Raw genomic sequence first — 22,282 nt, 5'->3', positions numbered from 1 at the left:
GCAATGGCTGTAGAGCAAACTACGTATGATTAAACGCACATTGCAATCAAAGAATATCCTTATTGGCTTCTTTTTTGTCGATGCGTCTACGGGCCGTTATGGTGTGGCCGTTGTGCCGCTCACAATTGGCGGCAGACACATTGGTGAAATTAAACAAGCGTTTGATCAAGGCTATAACGCACTTACCTTGTGTAAGACTCATCGGAAGTCCGTTTCACAGCTTAAACAAATCTGTGAAAAAGACGACCTTTTTTCCTACTTCATCTGCTGAAATTCTCGTGTGATGACCGATTCGGAGAGACTTGGATTTCTCGCTGGGTTGTTGTAGGCACGCTGACAATGGTGAAATGGTTCTTCGCATTAGGGCAAACACATTGCGACCGAACGACACAAGAACGGCGGACAGAAGCAACATTGTTGGCATCGCCAAGCAGAAGTGCGAGATGTTTCCGTTGACTGCACGAGCTGACAGAAATCTTGCGTCCTGCGACAACCCAGAGCTCCCACTGAGCGTTGTCCTCGTTTCACTGGCCAGGCGAACTTGTCGTTGAGCAAGGAAAATCAGGTGCTTGTATTCAGTGAAAATGAAAACGGTCGCTTCAGCAGCGTAAAAGAAGAAAGGAGGTAACTGACTAGTTTAGAAAAGTGGTAACACGAGGCGAGAATCATAGTTTAAATGTCCGTTGTAACCCAGTCGCAAGCAACATCAGAGCCTGGTGGGCAGAGTAGTGTTCAGCTCGGTCACATCGCACCTTTAGCAGAGGTGAAAGACATCCTCACGCGAAGAGGCCGCATATACTAATGTGTAGAAATTCTGGCCGTTAACATCAATCCAGAGGGGTGGTTGGACGAGAGGGCGCTTATATGGCTAAAGAGTATCCTGGCTTTCGTCCACAACCATCCATAGATGCAGTGTAACTAGTAGGCTCCACTTACACTATAGCTAAAAAGAAGCATCGATGGTGTACTAAAACTATCGCGGACCGCAGTTTAAAAGACACGATCTGGTTGAAGACAACAGAGACGCTAACTACAAACAGAGTTTATTTACTGGTATTCAGCATATACGTGGAAATTGTTTAAAAGAAATGTAAAGAAAAAAAAATCTTAGTGTTAACAGCGCAAAACGTAGACGCGGACACGAAAAGAGGAGACACTTCGAGCGCTAGGATGGAAAACCAACAAGCCCATTTCTTGGACAATCCCCCAACGTGGGAAGGAGCCACGCTAGTGATAGGCGACAACAACAACAGCCCAGGCTGCTGTTCCAGTGAGAAGAAAATCTGGTGACCTCTAGCCCCGAATGCAGACACGAAACGAAGCTTCTTTTTCAGACAGGTCAATAGAAGCACTACGGACTCAATTGTAACTCGATTTTTATTGCCGAAGCACTACTAGCTTACCAACCTGGATTTACTTACCAATGGCCGCCTCCGCCGCCAGTCTCCTAGGACAACCGGGTCGACGCCCACACGAGCGTCGCGACTGACGTCATGAAAATCTACCCCGCTCCCTATATAATGTGCATGGATCTCGCACCGCTTAGTCACTCCTCCCTTACGCCTCGCCTTGTGCATGTGTATGTGAGAACTAATTATGGAAAGTGAATCGGGATCGTCGTCGTAAATGTCAAAGGAATTCGTCGCGCCAAGCGCCGTGAACAGCGAACTCGGCGAGGGAAGCAGCGGGAGTCTACCGACGAAGGTGTAGACAAGCAATTGCGACTGCAGCAACGACATAGACAGTTCATGGAGTTGAAACGTGCCATCGAAACTGCTGAAGAACGACATAACGCAAAAGCGTGCCAAGCAAGCTGCCGTAACGGATGAAGAGCTGCGGGTATTTCATAACAGCGTCGCAGAGAAAATGTGCTTTCCCACGACATGCCGTGGTTGGCGCAATCAAGCAGTTTGTTCCTTCGTTCTTTTAGCTTGAATGATAACGAGCGCGAACTGATTGGGATAGCGCTTTAGAACAAGGCATTCTTCGTAGAGAGAGGTACATCAGCACACGTGACAGTGATTAGCCGCAGATGCCCATTATGGCCGCGATGCACATTGCCCTCATTCTCGTGCAAGCGATCGTTTAGACAGCTGCCTGTTTGGTCTTTATACTGTCTGCTGCATGTCAGAGGACTAGAGTAGACCATGACACTGCAAATGTTTACAAAACACTTCATATGCTCGGTCGCGTAACCTTTGACCTCAAGCTAACCCTCTAGAAACTGCAGCCAATGCTTGTAAATAGGTCAGGTATGTGGCACGTATACAACTGCCTTGATATTAATGCGATTAACATTATTTGCCTACTTCAGGCATTTTCTATCTATCTATCTATCTATCTATCTATCTATCTATCTATCTATCTATCTATCTATCTATCTATCTATCTATCTATCTATCTATCTATCTATCTATCTATCTATCTATCTATCTATCTATCTGTCTGTCTGTCTGTCTGTCTGTCTGTCTGTCTGTCTGTCTGTCTGTCTGTCTGTCTGTCTGTCTGTCTGTCTGTCTGTCTGTCTGTCTGTCTGTCTGTCTGTCTGTCCGTCCGTCCGTCCGTCCGTCCGTCCGTCTGTCTGTCTGTCTGTCTGTCTGTCTGTCTGTCTGTCTGTCTGTCTGCCTGTCTGTCTGTCTGTCTGTCTGTCTGTCTGTCTGTCTGTCTGTCTGTCTGTCTGTCTGTCTGTCTGTCTGTCTGTCTGTCTGTCTGTCTGTCTGTCTGTCTGTCTGTCTATCTACTTACCTACTTACCACCGACCTAGTGGTCCAAGTTGTCTCCCAGGCGCCAAGCCCACCTTATATCACATTACATGGGAATGCGTTCAGAATCAACAATTCCTTCAAATAAAAGACCCGAGTGCGGAGCAGTGGGAGAGGGTGCTCTCCAGCAGCGACCCGAAAGTCCAGCATGGACTAGTAAGGCACGCTCGCCGAGTAGCCACTCTCAGTGGTGCCCTGGAATAGGGGCGTTGACCCTGCGCAGATGGGGAAGAAGACCGTGAAGATGGCCGACCACATCTGCCACCGCTAATTTCTACACAATTAGAGCAAATAAAGTTTTTCCTCCTCCTCCTCCTCCCAGTTTGGGCTTGTGGTCGTGATGACATCGTGGTCGTTCCATGTTCCATCGTCTTCTTTCCAGATTCGTGATCTGAGTCTCTTCAGGCCATCGTCGTCACGCCTTCTAGGCAGACCCAATGACAAACCTAATTCGTTAGGTATATATTTGTGCAGGTGATGTCGCAGTCGTTGCATCATCGTCATTCCAGTTTTATCATCTTGCTCTCATCATGCCATCGTCGTCACGCTATCTGCGTCACGCCGCCATTATGCATTCGTCAGACCGCTGTCGTGGAGCCATCGTGGTCGCTTCATCGTCGTCACTCAAGCTTCGTCATTCCACTCTCATCATGCCGTCGCATTTCGCAACATCGTCGTGAAAAAGGCTTCGCAATAGAGTGGTTGTCTCTCAATTGTGGTCATATTGTTACGTGTATCTGATGTACAAGTCTATTTACAATTTATTTACACGTACACCAACGGTGGCAAATATGGCGACGCTATATCAAGTAAACAGGCCGCCATTGGAATATGAACCTGGCATCGTTTAACGCTAGAACGTTATCCAGTGAGGCGAATCTAGCAGTGCTATTGTAGGAATTAGAGGGCAGTAAATGGGATATAATAGGGCTCAGTGAAGTTAGGAGGCCAAAAGAAGCATATGCAGTGCTGAAAAGCGGGCACGTCCTGTGCTACCGGGGCTTAGCGGAGAGACGAGAACTAGGCGTCAGATTCCTGATTAATAAGAATATAGCTGGAAACATACAGGAATTCTATATCATTAACGAGAGGGTGGCAGGTCTTGTGCAGCTTAATAAGAGGTAGGTACAAAATGAAGGTTGTGCAGGTACACTACAGCCAGTCATGATGACCAGGAAGTCGAAACCTTCTATGAAGACGTGGAATCGGCGATGGGTAAAGTCAAAACAACATACACTATACTGAAGGGCCAGTTCAATGCAAGGGTAGGCAAGAAGCATGCTGGAGACAAGTCAGTGGGGGAATATGGCATAGGTTCTAGGAATAGCAGGGGAGAGTTATTAGTATAGTTTGCGGAACAGAATGATATGCGGATAATGAATACCTTCCGCAAGTGGGATAGCCGAAAGTGGACGTGGAGGAGCCCGAACGGCGAGACTAGAAATGAAATAGACCTCATACTCTGCGCTAACTGTGGCGTTGTACAAGACGTGGACGTGCTCAGCAAGGTGCGCTGCAGTGAACATAGGATGGTAAGAACTCGAATTAGCCTAGACCTGAGGAGGGAACGGAAGAAATTGATGCACAAGAAGCCGATCAATGAGTTAGCGGTAAGAGGTAAAATAGAGGAATTCCAGATCAAGCTACAGAACAGGTATTCGGCTTTAACTCAGGAAGAGGACCTTAGTGTTGAAGCAATGAACAACAATCTTGTGGGCATCATTAAGGAGTGTGCAATAGAAGTCGGTGGTAACTCCGTTAGACAGGATACCAGTAAGCTGTCGCAGGAGACGAAAGATCTGATCAACAAACGCCAATGCATGAAAGCCTCTAACCCTACAGCTAGAATAGAACTGGCAGAACTTTCGAAGGTAATCAACAAGCGTAAGACAGCTGACATAAGGAAGTATAATATGGATAGAATTGAACATGCTCTCAGGAACGGAGGAAGCCTAAAAACAGTGAAGAAGAAACTAGGAATTGGCAAGAATCAGATGTATGCGTTAAGAGACAAAGCCGGCAATATCATTACTAATATGGATCAGATAGTTCAAGTGGCTGAGGAGTTCTATAGAGATTTATACAGTACCAGTGGCACCCACGATGATAATGGAAGAGAGGGTAGTCTAGAGGAATTCGAAATCCCACAGGTAACGCCGGAAGAAGTAAAGCAAGCCTTGGGAGCTATGCAAAGGGGGAAGGCAGCAGGGGAGGATCAGGTAACAGCAGATTTGTTCAAGGATGGTGGGTAGCTTGTTCTAGAGAAACTGCCTCATGACTTCGAGCGTACCAGAACCTAGGAAAAACGCTAACATAATCATAATCCATAAGAAAGGGGACTCCAAAGACTTGAAAAATGATAGACCGATCAGCTTACTGTCCGTTGCCTACAATGTATTTACTAAGGCAATTGCCAATAGAATCGAGGACACCTTAGACTTCCGTCAACCAAAGGACCAGGCAGGATTCCATAAAGGCTACTCCACAATAGACCATATTCACACTATCAATCAGATGATAGAAAAATGTGCGGAATATAACTAACCTTTATTTACTAGATTACTAGAAAGCATTTGATTCAGTCGAAACCCCAGCAGTCATGGAGGCATTGCGGAATCAGGGTGTAGACGAGCCATATGTAAAAATACTGAAAAATATCTACAGCGACTTCAAAGCCACGATAGTCCTCCATAAAGAAGGCCACAAAATCCCAATAAACACTCTAAAAACTAAGAGAGTGCCGGGCACTCCCTTTGAGGGAGTAGCGGCTTGTCCCATATTTCACTCTCTTTTCGAGAGTAGATCGACCCTCTTTGAAAGAGAGTAGGTCAACTCCTGTTGACAGAGTTTTGTTACTCCACCGCAAGGGATTGCTAGTACTCTTCTGCAGAGTGATAATACTCTTCCCACAGGGAGTGCTAGTACTCTTCCGCAGAGTGGTAATACTCTCACCGTAGGGGTAATGGCACTCCACCAGACCGAGTACTTCTACTCCCCCAAACAGAGTGCTAGTACTCTTCCCAATACCCTCTTAGCGAAGTCCTGGCCACGCATGCAGGCAGGAAATCAGATCAAATTAGGGTCGCTGATACACCGTTCCCTAGGCGGCTCCTCAGACTCAGTGGCCCAATTCCAAGCGGCCTTCAGAATAGGCGTGAGCAATGTTATGCAGGATTTTAAAGTCAGTTTTCCTGGCTATTTCCTAGTCGTGACTGCTCGGAATCGGCCTATGCGTCTCCCGAACGCCACTGCGGAGAAAAAAAAGCGTATGCACATTCAATCCGCAAATATCTTCGCATATTTCACAATCAGGAGACACATAGTCTAATTAGAACACAGTAGTCGAGGGAATCACACACTTATCTGGAGAACCATATTGCTCTATACATCACGTGGATTCGAACCCGCGTACACTCGCATCTATACAATTCAAAGCACACATCCTAACCATTACACCACAGAGCCACCACGCTCAGTAGTGTTGTTTTAGATCTTATATACACAACAAATGTATTTGAGGAATCGGCTGCAGTGGGTGGAGTTTCTCTGCAGTGTGCTGTGCTGTTGTGTACTGGAATACGTTTGCATTTGCATCATTTCCATTCCTTGCTACGACTAACGGAGGAATACAACGTAGACGACGACGTGAGAACTATTCACGGCTTGTCGTCACCCCAGGAAAATAACAAATGTGCCGTTCAGCTCACGATCGAGTGCTTTTCCAGTTCATGCATTATATGTTCTCCGAAAATGTGCGGATACAAAGTATCGTGCCAACCATCCACGTATGTGAATTTAAGTCGCGCGTATACTGGTGAGCATTTCTGTTTATTTTTTCCGCCAGTTCCATTCGTGTGTGGTCAACTGCGATGCCAGTACCAGGCATTTCGACGTGCCTCACGCTGCCGTGTAGGCGTTCTTTTCAAGTGCATTAGTTTAGAGTTTGGTTCAGTCCGCTGTGAGCTGTTGTCCTGCATTAGCAGCGGATCGTTAGCGTTTTGAAGAGCATGTATTCCAGCATTTGGAGACTGCTTATGCCGATAGCCGCGTCACATGCATTGGCACGCATGTTTAAATGACTAATGTGTCCACTTGTTACGCGTGCACTGCTCGTATCCTGTGGCAGTGCTCATTCTAAAAGCTTCGAAGACCATCTACATTCATACGTGTGTTCAATATATATGCACAGGATAGACTTGCCGGCTAGTTGGTTGAGCATTTTAGAAGAAACAGCGCAACACAAGGACGACGCAAAAACATGGACAACACCACGAAGCGCTGGTGTGGTTGATGCTATTTTTCGTCCTGGTGCTTGCGCTGTTTTTTCTTCCACGATACACGCACACCACAGGTAGGCGAAAGTTTAGGAGTATAGGGCGTTAACTTTGTTTTCCCCGTTTCCTCTCAGTGTCAATGGCACCATGCGCTGCCCGGAATTGCGCACGCTTACCCCAATATTCAGAAATGCATCATAACTTGAAGCCCATGCTTGACTTGATCTAAATAATAATAATAATATTTGGGGTTTTACGTGCCAAAACCACTTTCTGATTATGAGGCACGCCGTAGTGGAGGACTCCGGAAATTTTGACCACCTGGGGTTCTTTAACGTGCACCTAAATCCAAGTACACGGGTGTTTTCGCATTTCGCCCCCATCGAAATGCGGCCGCCGTGGCCGGGATTCGATCCCGCGACCTCGTGCTCAGCAGCCCAACACCATAGCCACTGAGCAACCACGGCGGGTATTGATCTAAATGACGCAAGTCGTGAACGCACCAAAAGAAAGGCACTGAGCGTCTGGGGGACGTTCGCACCAGGCGTCGTTTATATAGTCAAGCATGAGCTTTGTATTAATATACATTTCTGAATACGGGGGTTAGTCATCTACTTCTCACAGAAAATGTCGAAGAAACGCCCACCAAAACCAGGCACATTCGTAAACCTAACTAGGCAATACGAAGCTCCATAGAAAAAGAGTGGTATTAAAAGCTTTCAGTATTTTTCTTTACTCCAAAATGGTTGCGCTCTCGTGGCTTCAATGTACAGATAGTGCAGCGTTAGCTAAAAAGCATGAATTTCCGAACTCCATGCCAAAATAAGCTTGTAAAATTATTTAGGTGCTAGAAACCAGCGTTTGTAGCGATCCTTGAAAACCCTTTATTTCTGAAATGCCATTTTCAAGGCATTGAAAACCCTGGAATTTTTAGAAGTACTGGAAAGTCCTTAAATTTGTACACTTGGCTAGAGATAGCAGACATTGCCAAGTGTTATTTTTTCCCTTCTGTGACACTCTTCGCATGTCACAGAGAATTGTCTGTGGAGGTAATAGAAGGAAAGCGACATCCTTAAAGTTGAAATTACAAAGGAGCTGCAGATACCAGTTTTAGGCACATGGAACCGGTGACAAATGTACTTGGAGGAGCAGAATCAGGAAGCTCAACAGTTGAGGCATTCAAAGAAAAGCCGTGATGAGTAAATTGAGAGCTACAGACACAATAAAAGGAAATTACAAATGACTATTGCTTATTTGGTGGTGAAAAGCTGAGGCAACAGATGACATCCCATACACTGTCAAACCAAACAGTATTCAAAAACTGCAAATGTTGCAGGTCCAAGTAGTTAATTGTGCTATTGCAGAAAAACTGAGCGCTTTCTTGAAATGCTTCCTTGTGTGCATTTAGTGATGGGCGGTGAAAGGCAAATTAGCAGTCTTTCAAATTTTTGAAATCAGTGAATTGCGATTTGTTTTGTATTCTTTTGTTTGCATTAAAATTAACAATGTTGTTGAACAAGTTATCGCCTGTCCAAACTACTAAAAAAATCGCACGAGGTCCTTGAAGTTACTGTGTCGGGGCCTCGAAAGTTCTTGAAAACCATTGCATTTTTTTCTTCAATATTGCTACGAACCCAGTAGAACAACTGTCATGGAGAAAAACCTTGGCTGAACAGGGGCTTATACGAAGAGCACAGGAAGACTAGAAATGCAGTAGTAGGCATGGAGGGCCCTGAAAAAAATGTGCCACATCTGCTCGTCTGCCTTATGTTTCTGCATTGACTGTCACATTTTTAACAGAAGCTCACTTACTGTTCTACTTCAATAAACGCAACATTACCAACTCCAGTGTGGGGCAGTCCTTCAGCCAGTGCAGAACTCTTTCTGTACATCCCTGTCAGCTCTGTCATTTTTTCAGCATTGTAGTACAAGATTTGTTAAACTGGTTTCGCAGAATATGAGCAGTATACTCTTAAATTAGCTGTTTATTTGTATGCACAAGTTCAGGTCCTCAGTTTGGTTGCATGACAAATTGCCATACCTCAATAGATACAAGAAAAAATGTTATTAGAGTTTAATAAAATCCAAGCAGTAATAATCACAACAATATAATGACATACATTTCTTTTGGTACGTATACAGCCCATGTCTTGGCATTGGCACTGTATAAATTCAACTATACATCGCAAGTACTGTATCCTGACCACTATTATTCACAAGTGTAAAACCATCACAGCAATTCTTCAACAAATATTACAGTGATTAGTGACATACACTTTGTAACTGCTTTACATGAGCATAATGTATACAAATGGTCCCTGTGTACCTACACATGACTAGTGCCACCCGAGTACTATTACTCACAGGTGTAAAACCAACAAAGCAGTTCTTTAAAAATATCACAGTGCTTAGTGACGTACATGCTGTAACTCCCTTGTAAAAGCTTAATACGAACAAGTGAGCACACAGAAAGCTAGCAGTGGGCCTACATGGAAATACCACAGCCTCAACACTAATTCACAAGTGTAAAACCAACCAAGCAGTTCTTTAAAGAATATCACAATGTTTAGTGACATACATTTTCTAACTAGCTTATATAAGATTTATACAAACATGAGAACATACACAAAGCTATTGGTGCACCTGCATAGAAGTGCGGCCATCTGAACACTATTATTTGCAAGTGTAAGCTCAACAGAACAGTTCGTTATAGTGACGCCCATTTTGTAACTGCCTTATACAAGCTTAGTGCAAGCACAAGAATGCGGAAAAAAATAAATTAAGAACTTGCTCTATGAATACACAAACAGATCAACACAAATGGTAAACACCGCTTTGAAGATACATGACCGTGACAAAGCGCAGTGCTGTGCCGGTTGAAACTGCCATCCACAAAAGTATTGAGCAATGCTTAAACCACACGCAATAAAGTGCTGAAAGACTGCGTCTCTAACGTACCTATATTAATTCAAATTTCTTGAATATAGGGCTCCCTTGCAGATAAGGCATGTGATCCAACTGACCTGATTTTACACCTGCTAAATGCATACAATGCACTCAGATATAACTGGTAATAATAATTATAAAAGGCATTTAAAAACTTGATAGTATGATGAAGATGCATGACTAGAAAAGTTCTGTCCCCTTCGTACGTGTTAAAAAGTTGCAAGTACGACACATGATCTTTTTTTCCGCAATTTTTGCATTAATGGACACCCGGGAACCTCGAACCCACAAAAAAAGAAGATACTGCTGTGTTAATAGTGTTATAATTTTTTGTGAAAGCTTTTTACAGACAAGTTGCAGTCTCGTTTCTGGAGGTTGAGCTGTATCAAGCAAAATAACATGGAAAGTGGTCACATGGGAGCATGACACTATGCCATAATGTTCATTTCAGTTGACTCTCTTGCCCTACAAGTCACTGCTCACTGTGACCAGTGATGGAACAGCAGTGTCTATGTGATTTTCATCACACTTCTGTCCTATGCCATTTTTACCAGAGTTGGCGGCACACAGATACCCAAATTTCGATAGTGTTGCTTTTTCAGGTGCTTGTTCTCGATTTGCTCAATATCAGTTGGCACTTCAGCTGCATCAAACTTCTTTTTTACCTCTTCAACAACAACATAAACAGCAATCTTATGACACCTGTGTTGTCCTTCTAGTTGCCTACAAAGACCAGTTAATTTAACAACAACACTGACAGTCTCTACTATCTTCTAATGGGGAAGAGGTGTGTCCCACCATGTGTTCCACATTGTTGTCGCTATGTGGGCTGGCTGGGGAGGCAACAACAGTAATATGTTTTCATATCTTAAAGTGATGCTTGTTGCACACTTTTCACTTGATGCACAAGAACAATGGCTCACAGTCGTGGTGAAAAGCTTTCGTATGTTGAGCAAATGAGTTGTATGCACTACAAAAAAAGTCACAGTGATAGCACACATGTTGCTCTACCAGGCCTGGTGCGGTTCCTTCTGACACTGCTGCTGATGCTGACACACTGCGGCTTGCCTCGTACACTGTTGCAGCTGCAGTAGACATGGCCGTCTCTGTATCTATTGCTGCCGTGCCACCTGTCATGGTAACTTCAGGTGGTATCGGGCTCACTTCTGCAACAGAGATGTCGTTTGCCCCTTGAGGGCTCTCGTCATCAGGGCCAATAATTTCGTAGGCATTGTCTCCTGCATCGAAGAACCAATAACAGCGTGAATTAATAAACATAGCTCTAAAAAGTATGGACATCAAAACTTAACCACAAGCTTTGCACATCAGTGACCAGGCTTAATGAATAATACTTGCTGGAGGAGTTACACAATTATGTGTGTACATTACAGTTAAGCCTCAGAAGAGATACTCAAGAGGCACGGGAAACATGTCTCTCAATAGCAGAAATTTTAAAACACTGAGGAGCCAGACTAGATCACTTTATTATGCATCATCAGTAAAGTATGTTTAGATATATCTCAAGGAATAATTGCTCAGGGTGGCTTAAAGGGCCCCTAAACCACTTCTCGACATTTTTTGAACATTTCAAGTAAACACGCGCATCAAAATCAGAATGCCGTCACAATTGACGATGCCAAACGCCACAGTGCGCAGCACTGTGGGAGCACCACAATATGAAGAAAACGACTCCGTGCGCCTCTCTGGACCTATCCTGCACCCCCCAGTTTGTCCTGACATCACCAGGCTGTCTCTGATGATTCACCAGTTTCCGGTGCTGTCGATTGGTCGAACGAAAGTGTACGACTGCCGGCAAGGCATGCAAGCAAATACACACTCCTTCCTCGTCGCGTTGCTCGCGATGCCATTGTGGGCAGCCAATGGGGGCAAAGAACAGAAACGCCAACAGAAGGGTCTGCCTATGAGGCTCTTCAGCAAGAGTCACCACACAGTTCCATTGTATTGGCGAGGTCATTAGCGCCACCCCTAGCAGGACGACGGGCCTGCGCGGCAGCAACAGAGCTCGTTGGTGATGGCCTGTCCCGTAACATTTGGAGGTGTACTAGGCGAGGAAAAGACGATACTATCCAGATGGCGTGTACCAGATGAAAGAGTAAAATGAGCGGGGACTACTTTTTGATAATCAAACACGTAGCTCCACTATTACTGCACCGTTTCGAAAAACTCTCATGGCTACGTGTTCGTTGCCTTAACATGTACAACTGCAACACCGCAAATAAATTTCAACCTCGGTGGCTTAGGGGCCCTTTAAAGAAGACATTCACAGCTTTTTAGTGACTGTAGATTGTGTTAGCTTCCTTCCTAACTTCTGGAAGTTAAACACTTCACTTTGCAAGCCTTGTTGCTCGCAGTGCCTTTGAGGTGCTCTTAGACGCTCGGCAGCTTCAACTGTCGACACTTTCTGCCCTGCACTGTCCTCGTTGCCTTCCTTTTCTAGTCCATGCTAAAGAGACATGCGCAATTGACTTGTGTGAGGATTGCATGATCTTTACGCCCTTCAGAGCACACAAGGTGCGTGAAGTGAATGTGTCTGGGTTGTGTCCCTTCGAAGTAGTGAATACTTAAAAAGTCGTTAGTAACAAAGGTGTCTCTTGTGTACAGTGTTGTTAACGTGGCAAACATAGAAAAACCAACCAAACCATTTTCATATGTCTCTTACAACCAAGTGTATCTTGTAATGAGATTCTACTGTACTGAATATTTTTCATCTATGGATCATCTGCATGTACATATAGTCACAAAGACATGTTGTGTGAAATGGCGAATCAGGGAAGACCTCGTACTCTTACTTTTTGTCCCTAACATAAGCAGCTGATAACAATATGATAAAAAGCAGGTAATGAGGCAAGCATGGAACATAATCCTTCAGCTCTAAACAGTTTTTTGGGCCCACATCATTCCCTCATGACATAAGGAAACAACTTGATTGCAGTAATGGCTGCATGTGATCTGAGTTGTTTGAAACAAACAATACTTAAGGTTGCCCTGTATGTAATTTTATCAGAGTGCTTTTCAGATGTCCTGCTGGCGATCCTGGCTGCACGATGTTTCTCATGCTTTTTGGCACGATTCCTTTCTTTTCCACTCCACTTTTTTCTGGTTTTGTCCCCTTTCCCTTCCCCTGGCGTAAAATAGCACACCTGAAGTATCAAATCTGTTGAATTATTGTGTGTATCAAACCTGTTAACATGTGGGCTTCTCTGTGGTCAGTGTTCTATTTTTGCGCTGTGCAAGTCAATTCAAAATGAAAGATGGAATGTCCCTGCCTTTAGTTTAATTGTATGTGTATATATATATATATATATATATATATATATATATATATATATATATATATATATATATATATATATATATATATACCGGGTGTCCCAGCTAACTTGAACCAAGGGTTTAAAAATGAAATATTGGGGTCAGGAGAGTGAAACTACCTGCATATTGGTGACAGGCATTTGGCGCACCACAGGAAATTTTTTGTATCGCAATTACTTAACTAGTTTTTAAGATAATTTTTTTTAAATTTTTAATATTGACTTTAGACACTAAGTGTGATTCGCAAAGTTGGAGAGCACTTTCAGAAACCCCCATTCCATTATTCGCCATAAAGAAAACCTTACGTGTACCTCTTTTTTCGAGCTCGAAAGAAAGCCCGCGAAATACAAAAAAAACCACGTGACGAGCGCATTTGCGCGCCGCGATCGTGCTGCTCTCAACCGTGCTTTCAGTGAACGAAATCAGCTCCGGTATTCATTCGGCGGCCCCGTTGCAGCGGCAGGCCGATATCTTGGCGGGGGTTTTTCGTCCGCGTCAGCTAGTTGGCACCCGGCGACGACGACTTAGTCCCAATCTGATAAGATACTGAGATGGCGAGTCTGCTTTGTCACTCAGAAGCAAAAGAGAAATACAGGGAATAATGTTTCGCCGCGAGGTGTTGGCGGCTGTGTGTTGCAGTTTCCTAATGAGGATTTTGAAAGCTGGAAGCAGCGGTGAAGCACAGTTTGTCGTGTGCTCTTCTTATGCCACTCTCATGCGAGACTGAATCTTTGGTGTAGTGATTACTAGCACTGCAGACATGCCGTTTACAAATGAAGAGAAAGCAGACATGGTTCTGGCTCTAGGTGCATGTCATGGGAACAGAAGGCGCGCTGCAGACCTTATGCAACAATGGCACCCAGGCAGGCGGCCAAGTTCAGTAACGATCCTGCGTGCCTTCGAGACGCTGCGACGGATGGGCAGTTTTACGTCCACACGACACAGAGCACCTGTTTTTGACGAGGACTTCGAGACGCATATTTTATCGCTGTTCGCTCTGGAACCCCAAGCAAGCGTGCGCAGCGTGAGCGAGGATACCGGAGTCTCCAGGTCATCAGTTTGGCGAATACTGCGCAAACACCGCCTGCATCCGTACCACGTACAGCTTCATCAAAATCTGTTGCCACGGGACTTCCAAAACAGGACCGATTTTGCTAATTGGATTCTGATAAAGATGCAGGACGACCCGGATTTTTTGAACAAAGTGATATGGAGTGACGAAGCTAGTTTTTCGCGCAATTCACAGGTGAACCTGCACAATGCTCATTACTGGAGCGATTCAAATCCCTACTGGGTTTTACAGACGCAGCACCAGTACCAGTGGTCATTTAGTGTTTGGTGTGGACTTTTCGACGGTAGTTTGATCGGGCCTGTGTTTTTCGACCAGACGCTGACAGCAGATCGCTACACCAATGATATCCTCAGAGGACCCGTTGACGACTTCCTTTCGGATCTACCGCTCGCCAGGGCCACAAATGTGTGGTTTCAACACGATGGCGCCCCCGCGCACAGCAGCGCCAAGGCTCGGACCTGGCTCGACGCAGCGTTCCCGCAGAAATGGATAGGACGACTAGGTCCCGTGAACTGGCCAGCCAGGTCTCCTGATATGACACCTCTGGACTACTTTTTGTGGGGTCATATCAAGGACAAGGTGTACAGCACACCAACTTCCACACCGCAAGACCTTAAAGACAAAATAACGGAAGTCTGTTTAAACATGCCTGAGGCTGTCATACGAAATGCAACGGCTGATTTGGTTACAAGATGCCAGAGCTGTATCGTCGCACAAGGTGACCTATTCGAGCACTTTTTATAATTGGTAAGAAACCGAAATGAAATGGAGTCAGGACAACCGCATGCCACGGCTGTCATCGCCGCACAGCCAAGCCATAAACCGCCACTTTTATTTTCTTTGCAACTGGCAAATAAAACTCCTCTCATTTGAAAACTTCGAGCTTGGCAGTCTTTATCGCGACTGCAAAGCGCAGCGCACTCGCTGCAATTTACACCGTCACGCGCGAACTGGCTGACACGGCCGAAGAAACCACCACCAAGATATCGGCCTGCCTCTGAAACGGGGCCGCCGAATGAATACCGGAGCTGATTTCGTTCACTGAAAGCACGGTTGAGAGCAGCACGATCGCGGCGCGCGAATGCGCTCGTCACGTGGTTTTTTTTTGTATTTCGCGAGCTTTCTTTCGAGCTCGAAAAAAGAGGTACACGTAAGGTTTTCTTTATGGCGAATAATGGAATGGGGGTTTCTGAAAGTGCTCTCCAACTTTGCGAATCACACTTAGTGTCTAAAGTCAATATTAAAAATTTTAAAAAAATTATCTTAATTACTAGTTAAGTAATTGCAATACAAAAAATTTCCTGTGGTGCGCCAAATGCCTGTCACCAATATGCAGGTAGTTTCACTCTCCTGACCCCAATATTTCATTTTTAAACCCTTGGTTCAAGTTAGCTGGGACACCCGGTATATATATATGTCTCTCTCATGTTTTGAAATATATGTACATTCAGGAGTGCCTGCATGCTCTTCTCCCCTGCTCCAGTGACTAAAAGGAGAGCCTTTTTATTTACCATAGTAAAACATTCACAGGTTTTCACTGTGCCCATTACATCACTTATCATACGGATCTGTCACAATACTGAGTAGCAGTAGTCCATAATACTAACCCATCCCAACATAACTATAAATTAGCACATACCGACATGCTGTGAAACAGCTGTTGCAAAGCCGCTGGTTCTGGCAATTTCCACAGCACTGCAGTGGTACAGCCGAGTGCCACCTGTATAGTGACAAATGCATATGCATGTTAGTAACTCACTAGTTGCTTATGGTTTCATAAGCTTTACACTACACAATAAAGTAATCTAGACAACTTTGTTGGAACAAATACACATAATTAGGACACCATTTAAAGACTAACACAATTGATTGACCCCAATCTCTCACTCACTAAGGGATTCACTACTGAAACATCGGTGGAGAGCTCAGATTAACACAGCCCGTAAAGGACAAGCTTTCTTTGAGGAAAATAGCTGTAACAGCGGTTAGCTTTTTTGATCATTTTATGTGCTAGCTTTGATTTAAATGTCATGCAGTACTATAAAATATGAAGTGCCACATTTCTAGCAGCAGAAGGCGTCGTCAGCCTCATGGTACAACTGATTTTTGCACTGTTTGTGTCAGTGAGCCAACACATACAAAGAAAACCGACTTCACACATACATAAACAGTGCCAAGTGCACTCCTCCTTCTGAAAACGCAGCCGCCAGTTCCAATGGTGCTAAAAGGAAAGGTTATATAGAGTGCGAGACTGCATGGAACTACCACTTATGACTGTAAGTGTATGATCTGCTGATTGGAGAGGTAGTCACATGCTATTTCTAGTCTCTTTTAGAAGCATTACTAAAGGATGAATTAAAATCTATTCATAAGTCACGAATTTCGCGCATCCACAGTTTGGTTAAATACCTTGTGAGAAAAAGACATGTTTACCTGGAATAGCAACCTTTTTTCCCGCTGCAAAATTTTCCTTCGAATTAATGAAATAACTTTACAGCGTCATAATATATTGTGTTTCTCGCAACTACTTGCCGGCAGTGGCGAGTTACAGTGCTTATATCTGACTCATTGGGCGACAATACTGCCAAACACAAATGCTTCACGAACACGAGAACACGTCCCTCGCAGAGAATAGCAACCATATATGCCTCTGTGAGACATGATCGCACCTTTGTGGTCAAAATGTACATTAGAACGACACTACCATCTCATTAAAAAAAAAAGCCTCAGTACAAGGCAGCAGCCAACTTCATAATGTGAAATTGCAACTGATGTCCACTTACTGGTGGCCTGTGTTCGAGTCACTTCTGGCAGTTGACTGGGTGCTGAGAAATGCACGTCCTGGGTTGTCCCTACAAAACATACGGGGTTATGTCAAATGTTGAAAATATATATACACCGGCATTTCATAAGTTGCAAAACAAATGAGTAAACTAATAAACAACTGTAATGTAAACAGAGTACACATGATAAGATAGGCTGTCAACAGGTAATGCATTACGCGAAAAACCTAATGCATAGGAATGACTTTATGTATGCACACGAAGATTCGCTCTAGGTTTTTCCGTGCAGTATATTCAAATCATTATGTCTTGTGGTTAGAGCAAAATTAGTGTAAATGACGCACTAAATTATGTACCCTGAAAAACTTTTCTTCAATATGCACCTGTGCGAGCTTCGAATGAGTAGCGTTGTAAAATTTACGTACATGGCATTTAACGTAGTTGCTGAACACGGATATCCTTTGCCCTGTGTCGTGTACAGTGAGCTACATATATCTGAGCCCCCCCCCCCTTTTTGTACTAGCCATACTGCGTGCCATTGCACCTATACGCACGTAAATAAACCTCACGACACAGAAATAAAAAGTGCCAATCACCCATGCCTGCATGTTGTAATGGGCCTAACCTAACCAAGCATGGGCTGTTTTTTATAGTAAACACAGGCACCGTGCTCATTGCAAGTATGTATCATGTCACTAAGCAAATATGCAATTTCATTGTACCACTATTTTTATATCAGATGGATGTATCTGTTGAGAGGCAAGACAAAAAGCAGTCACTTCTCAGAACTAATCAGCTTTTTTAAAACACATTTCTAACCTTTCAATGACACTTGCTGCTATGTGTTTGTCTCCAGAGAGCATACTTGATTTGACTTTCCAATCGGAGACATTACATAAATATAGCATGTTAAGATGACTGCCTGGAGCACGTAAGAATTTTCATCTTGGTGTAACATACTGTATCTTGATTTTGTTTACATTTGGTCAAATGGTACACCCAATATACCCACATACTAGTTTTCTTGTCCAAATTGCATGCCAATGTGTTTTGATTTTTTGGCATTGGCTCCTCTGCACTGGCTCTTTCACATCCTCGTGTCCTTGCAGCTGCTTTCTTGCGTTATATAAAGCGGGTGCCTGAAAAATATTGTATGCAAAAGTCAACACAAGGGCATGGTGCAAAACAACATCAAGACAGTCAAGGCCATGGCAATAAAAGAAAGTCTTAGCTCTTAGTCTTCTTAGTGAAATGCATGCAAAACATCCAAATGACTGCAACAGTCAACTGCTAAATTAAGTTCAATTTTAGATTTAAACAAACAAGAAATAACGGACAGTTCATCTTCGTTTGGCACGAATGTTAGAATACTCCTGCTAATGAATAGAATATTGGTCATTCTCAGACATCATAGGCCTGTCATGAGTCTGGTGTATCGCAAACACCACTTGTGACACATCTTAAGCACGTGCCCAGTGTGCCCCACGCACCATCCCTGGTTGTGCCACTGCTGAAGCCATAATTTGAGGATTATAGCTGCAAACATGATGCTCAGTAGGGATGAAAATATTGTCCTTCAGTTCAATGGATATATGGATGTGCCTATAAAAAAGGGCAACAAGGCTTATTATGGCAAGCTTACCCACATTTCAATACTAACAAAAAAGCTCACTGCAGCCTGCATCTAAGCTTACTAAAAGGCATGAACTTATTTTCATGTATGAGGTGCGCAATGGAGTTCATTTTTGACAGACCCGACTACTGCTGCAGTTTGAAATTTAGCATTTTAGATTCTTGAAGGCGTGTAAAAGTTGCAGTTAAACCGCAATTATTAGTTTATTACACCAACCTGTTGTTCTGTGTACGACAGACTGGTAACACGGAATCAAAGCAACATTTTATTTTGATATTATTTCTCTACTAAAAATATTCAAGCGATAAACACATTTTGATCTTGCATGCAATAGCAAAATACACACAATACACTTGTAACCCCCAGAGGAAGGCTGATTTAGCTATTAATATGACATAACTCTGACACGCCAACTCATATTAGCAAATGCACAGGCATGTCCAAAACAACAAGCGTATGCAAAGCGCCCTTGCAATTGTAATTCCACACAGCAGCCGTTATATTATTCAATGCCGATGCATAACTAGCTGCTCGACAATTCACCGAGTTCGTAGACATAAGCATCCTTTCAGTTTCGCACCGTGCACGAAAACCGCAACAGGAGACAAAACCAGACCTACCTATAATCACACCATTTCAATACATGAGCAAAAACAGTTCAGTCTTAGGGATAAACACTGTGAGAGCGATTTAGTGCGCGACGGCGACGGCTTCGAGCGACAAAACGGGCCGTCGCTTGAACAGATGGCTCGGTTCTGGAAATCTAGAAATCGTCGCTCGTCGCCCGAAAGTGCTATGAGCGACTAGCCAATAGCGCGAAGCCGGAACTGGATGTATGTACATCGCTCAAATACTACCGATTGTCGCGCGGAACGAGCGAATAATTCAATTTTTATACGTGCAAGGATAAGAACCTACGGCAAGACCTCCGCAAATATTTTATGCTACTTTTTATAGTAAAATACATCAACGTAAATTACTAAAGCACGCGTCACGCGTGATTGCAGCCCTCATGCCGGGGAGGCGTCGCTCAATATCGTCGCTCGCACGGAGTACGACTTGTAGGCGACGAGCGAACGCGACAGCCATCTCCATCGCGTCGCTTGTAGCTGCCGCGCGCAAGATCGCTTATATATGGGGTTTATGCTTTTTTCAGCATAAAACATGGATTCCTCATGCGTTTTCAGAAAGTTCAAGATAACGCGCCTAACTGACCTCTTGCAGCATGCAGCTGAATGCCTGCGGCAAAGTTTCTAACTAGCACTGGTGCTGCACGTAACTTCAGTGGTCGCAGATTCCCCCTGCGCGAAACACCGTCAAGCGCGCGGTTTATTTATAAAAAAAGCACGCTGCCAGCAAAACGACGCCTTCTGTTATGTGATTCCTTAGTTCAACAGCGTTCCGTACACAGTAGACTGCCAAACTGAATAAATTCAAACACACAAAACGCACGCTAATCACGCTCCGCATAGGCTCGGAATCACGGGCTGGTGAACGAACCATTTTAAGCGTCCTCTCGCCTGGCGTCTTATTGAACATACCATAGTTCTGGCAGCGTTTGCGATCTTTAATGCTCTTACGGACAACGGCAAAGTGATAAAATCACATGCAGTTATCGCCACGACTGGCTTTTTCGATTGACATCGAGAGACACAGCGCGTATGCCTAGTCCTTTGTCAATCGCGTCGGCTAAGCGCAGCGACGACTTCCTGGCGATAACATGACATATACGGAGAATGTGCACCTAAGTTAGAATTCACTTACCGTGGAGGATTTGTTGTTATATCCAAGGCATGACGAACGACTGTCGTGTTTTCGTGGCAACGCGAGATCGCTGATACACGATCTCCCCTGGCTGCAGGCCTGCGACGCTGCTCGCTGTACCGATCACCTTTCTCCGGTGCTGTGTTGTTCCGCGATCTTGAGCGCGCGCGCGCGCGGTGGACAACTCCGAGTGAAAAAGTAGAGCGCTCGCTACGCATTCCTTTGAACTGCGGCGGCCTGTTCTCTTAGATGTAAAACGATGTGTTCTTTGCTCAGCGAGCGTGCATGAATGATACATTGCCATGTTCGGGGCCAGCCACCTACAGTTGAAGCAGAAGATTACGCTACGTTTTGTTCTCTATTGCCGCAAGAGTAGAACTACTCTCTCTCTCTGAAGGGGAGAGTGAAAAGCACATTTCACTCTCTCCTTCGTGAGAGAGTGAACAGTGCATTTCACTCTCCTCGACATTTTGCGAGAGTAAAACGACGCTTTGAAGAGTGAACCGGCCGCTTCACTCCTGCGATACCCTTCCTAGTTTTTAGAGTGAAGAAAGGCGTCAGGCAGGGAGATACGATCTCTCCAGTGCTATTCACAGCGTGTTTACAGGAAGTATTCAGAGACCTGTAGTGGGGAGAATTGGGGATAAGAATTAATGGAGAATACCTCAGTAACTTGCGATTCGCTGATGATATTGCCTTGCTTAATAACTCAGGGCACAAACTGCAATGCATCCTGACTGACTTGGAGAGACAAAGCCGAAGGGTGGGTCTAAAAATTAATCTGCAGAAAACTAAAGTAATGTTTAACAGTCTCGGAAGAGAACAGCAGTTTTCGATAGGTAGTGAGGCACTAGAAGTGGTCAAGGAATACATCTACTTAGGACATGTAGTGACTGCGGATCCGGATCATGAGACTGAAATAATCAGAAGAATAAGAATGGGCTGGGGTGCGTTTGGCAGGCATTCTCAGATCATGAACAGCAGGTTGCCATTATCCCTCAAGAGAAAATTTTATAACAGCTGTGTCTTACCAGTACTCACGTACGGGGCAGAAACCTGGAGGCTTACGAAAAGGGTTCTACTTAAATTGAGGACGATGCAACGAGCTATCGAAAGAAGAATGATAGGTGTAACGTTAAGGGATAAGAGCAGATTGGGTGAGGGAACAAACGCGAGTTAATGATATCTTAGTTGAAATGAAGAAAAAGAAATGGGCATGGGCAGGGCACGCAATGAGGAGGAAAGATAACCGATGGTCATTGAGAGTTACAGAATGGATTCCAAGGGAAGGGAAGCGTAGCAGAGGGCGGCAGAAAGTTAGGTGGGCGGATGAGATTAAGAAGTTTGCAGGGACAACATGGCCACAATTAGTACATGACTGGGGTAGGTGGAGTAGTATGGGAGAAGCCTTTGCCCTGCAGTGGGCGTAACCAGGCTGATGATGATGATATCAAGCGGACACACGTCGTCTTCCTACTCCTCAGTGCGCCACACTGTGGCGGCTGCTCCGTATCATCACCACCGGCGGTAGAAGCACCGTCCCGGTGCTTAATCTACATATCCGTGGTGAAAGGTGTGCGGTATGGTTTCAGTTTCGCCACGTGAACGATGTCACTTGCAGCTGACGATGACGCTGAGAGGTCGGCGGAGGTGATTTCATACGTGACATCGGTCACTTGTTGCACCACACGGTATGTGCTAGTGTAGCGTGACAA

The 22,282-nt window shown here is 44.5% G+C and overlaps 1 protein-coding gene across 1 annotated transcript; it reads right to left on the bottom strand.

The window, feature by feature from the left end:
* Window positions 1-9,510: 9,510 nt before the first annotated feature.
* Window positions 9,511-20,904, bottom strand: LOC135904317 (uncharacterized). Its single transcript, XM_065434941.2, has 5 exons — window positions 20,568-20,904; window positions 18,187-18,309; window positions 17,171-17,239; window positions 16,027-16,107; window positions 9,511-11,220 (listed from the first exon to the last, which is right to left on the bottom strand). Exons 2-5 carry the CDS (start codon window positions 18,233-18,235, stop codon window positions 10,877-10,879), a joined length of 543 nt encoding a protein of 180 aa, XP_065291013.1. The 5' UTR covers window positions 18,236-18,309; window positions 20,568-20,904; the 3' UTR covers window positions 9,511-10,876.
* Window positions 20,905-22,282: the final 1,378 nt, after the last annotated feature.

This window comes from Dermacentor albipictus, chromosome 2 (genome assembly GCF_038994185.2).
Source record: "Dermacentor albipictus isolate Rhodes 1998 colony chromosome 2, USDA_Dalb.pri_finalv2, whole genome shotgun sequence".
In the NCBI taxonomy this organism is placed as follows: domain Eukaryota; kingdom Metazoa; phylum Arthropoda; class Arachnida; order Ixodida; family Ixodidae; genus Dermacentor; species Dermacentor albipictus.
Note: the sequence above shows the minus strand (reverse complement) of the source record. Positions and strands in the feature narration are given on the sequence as shown.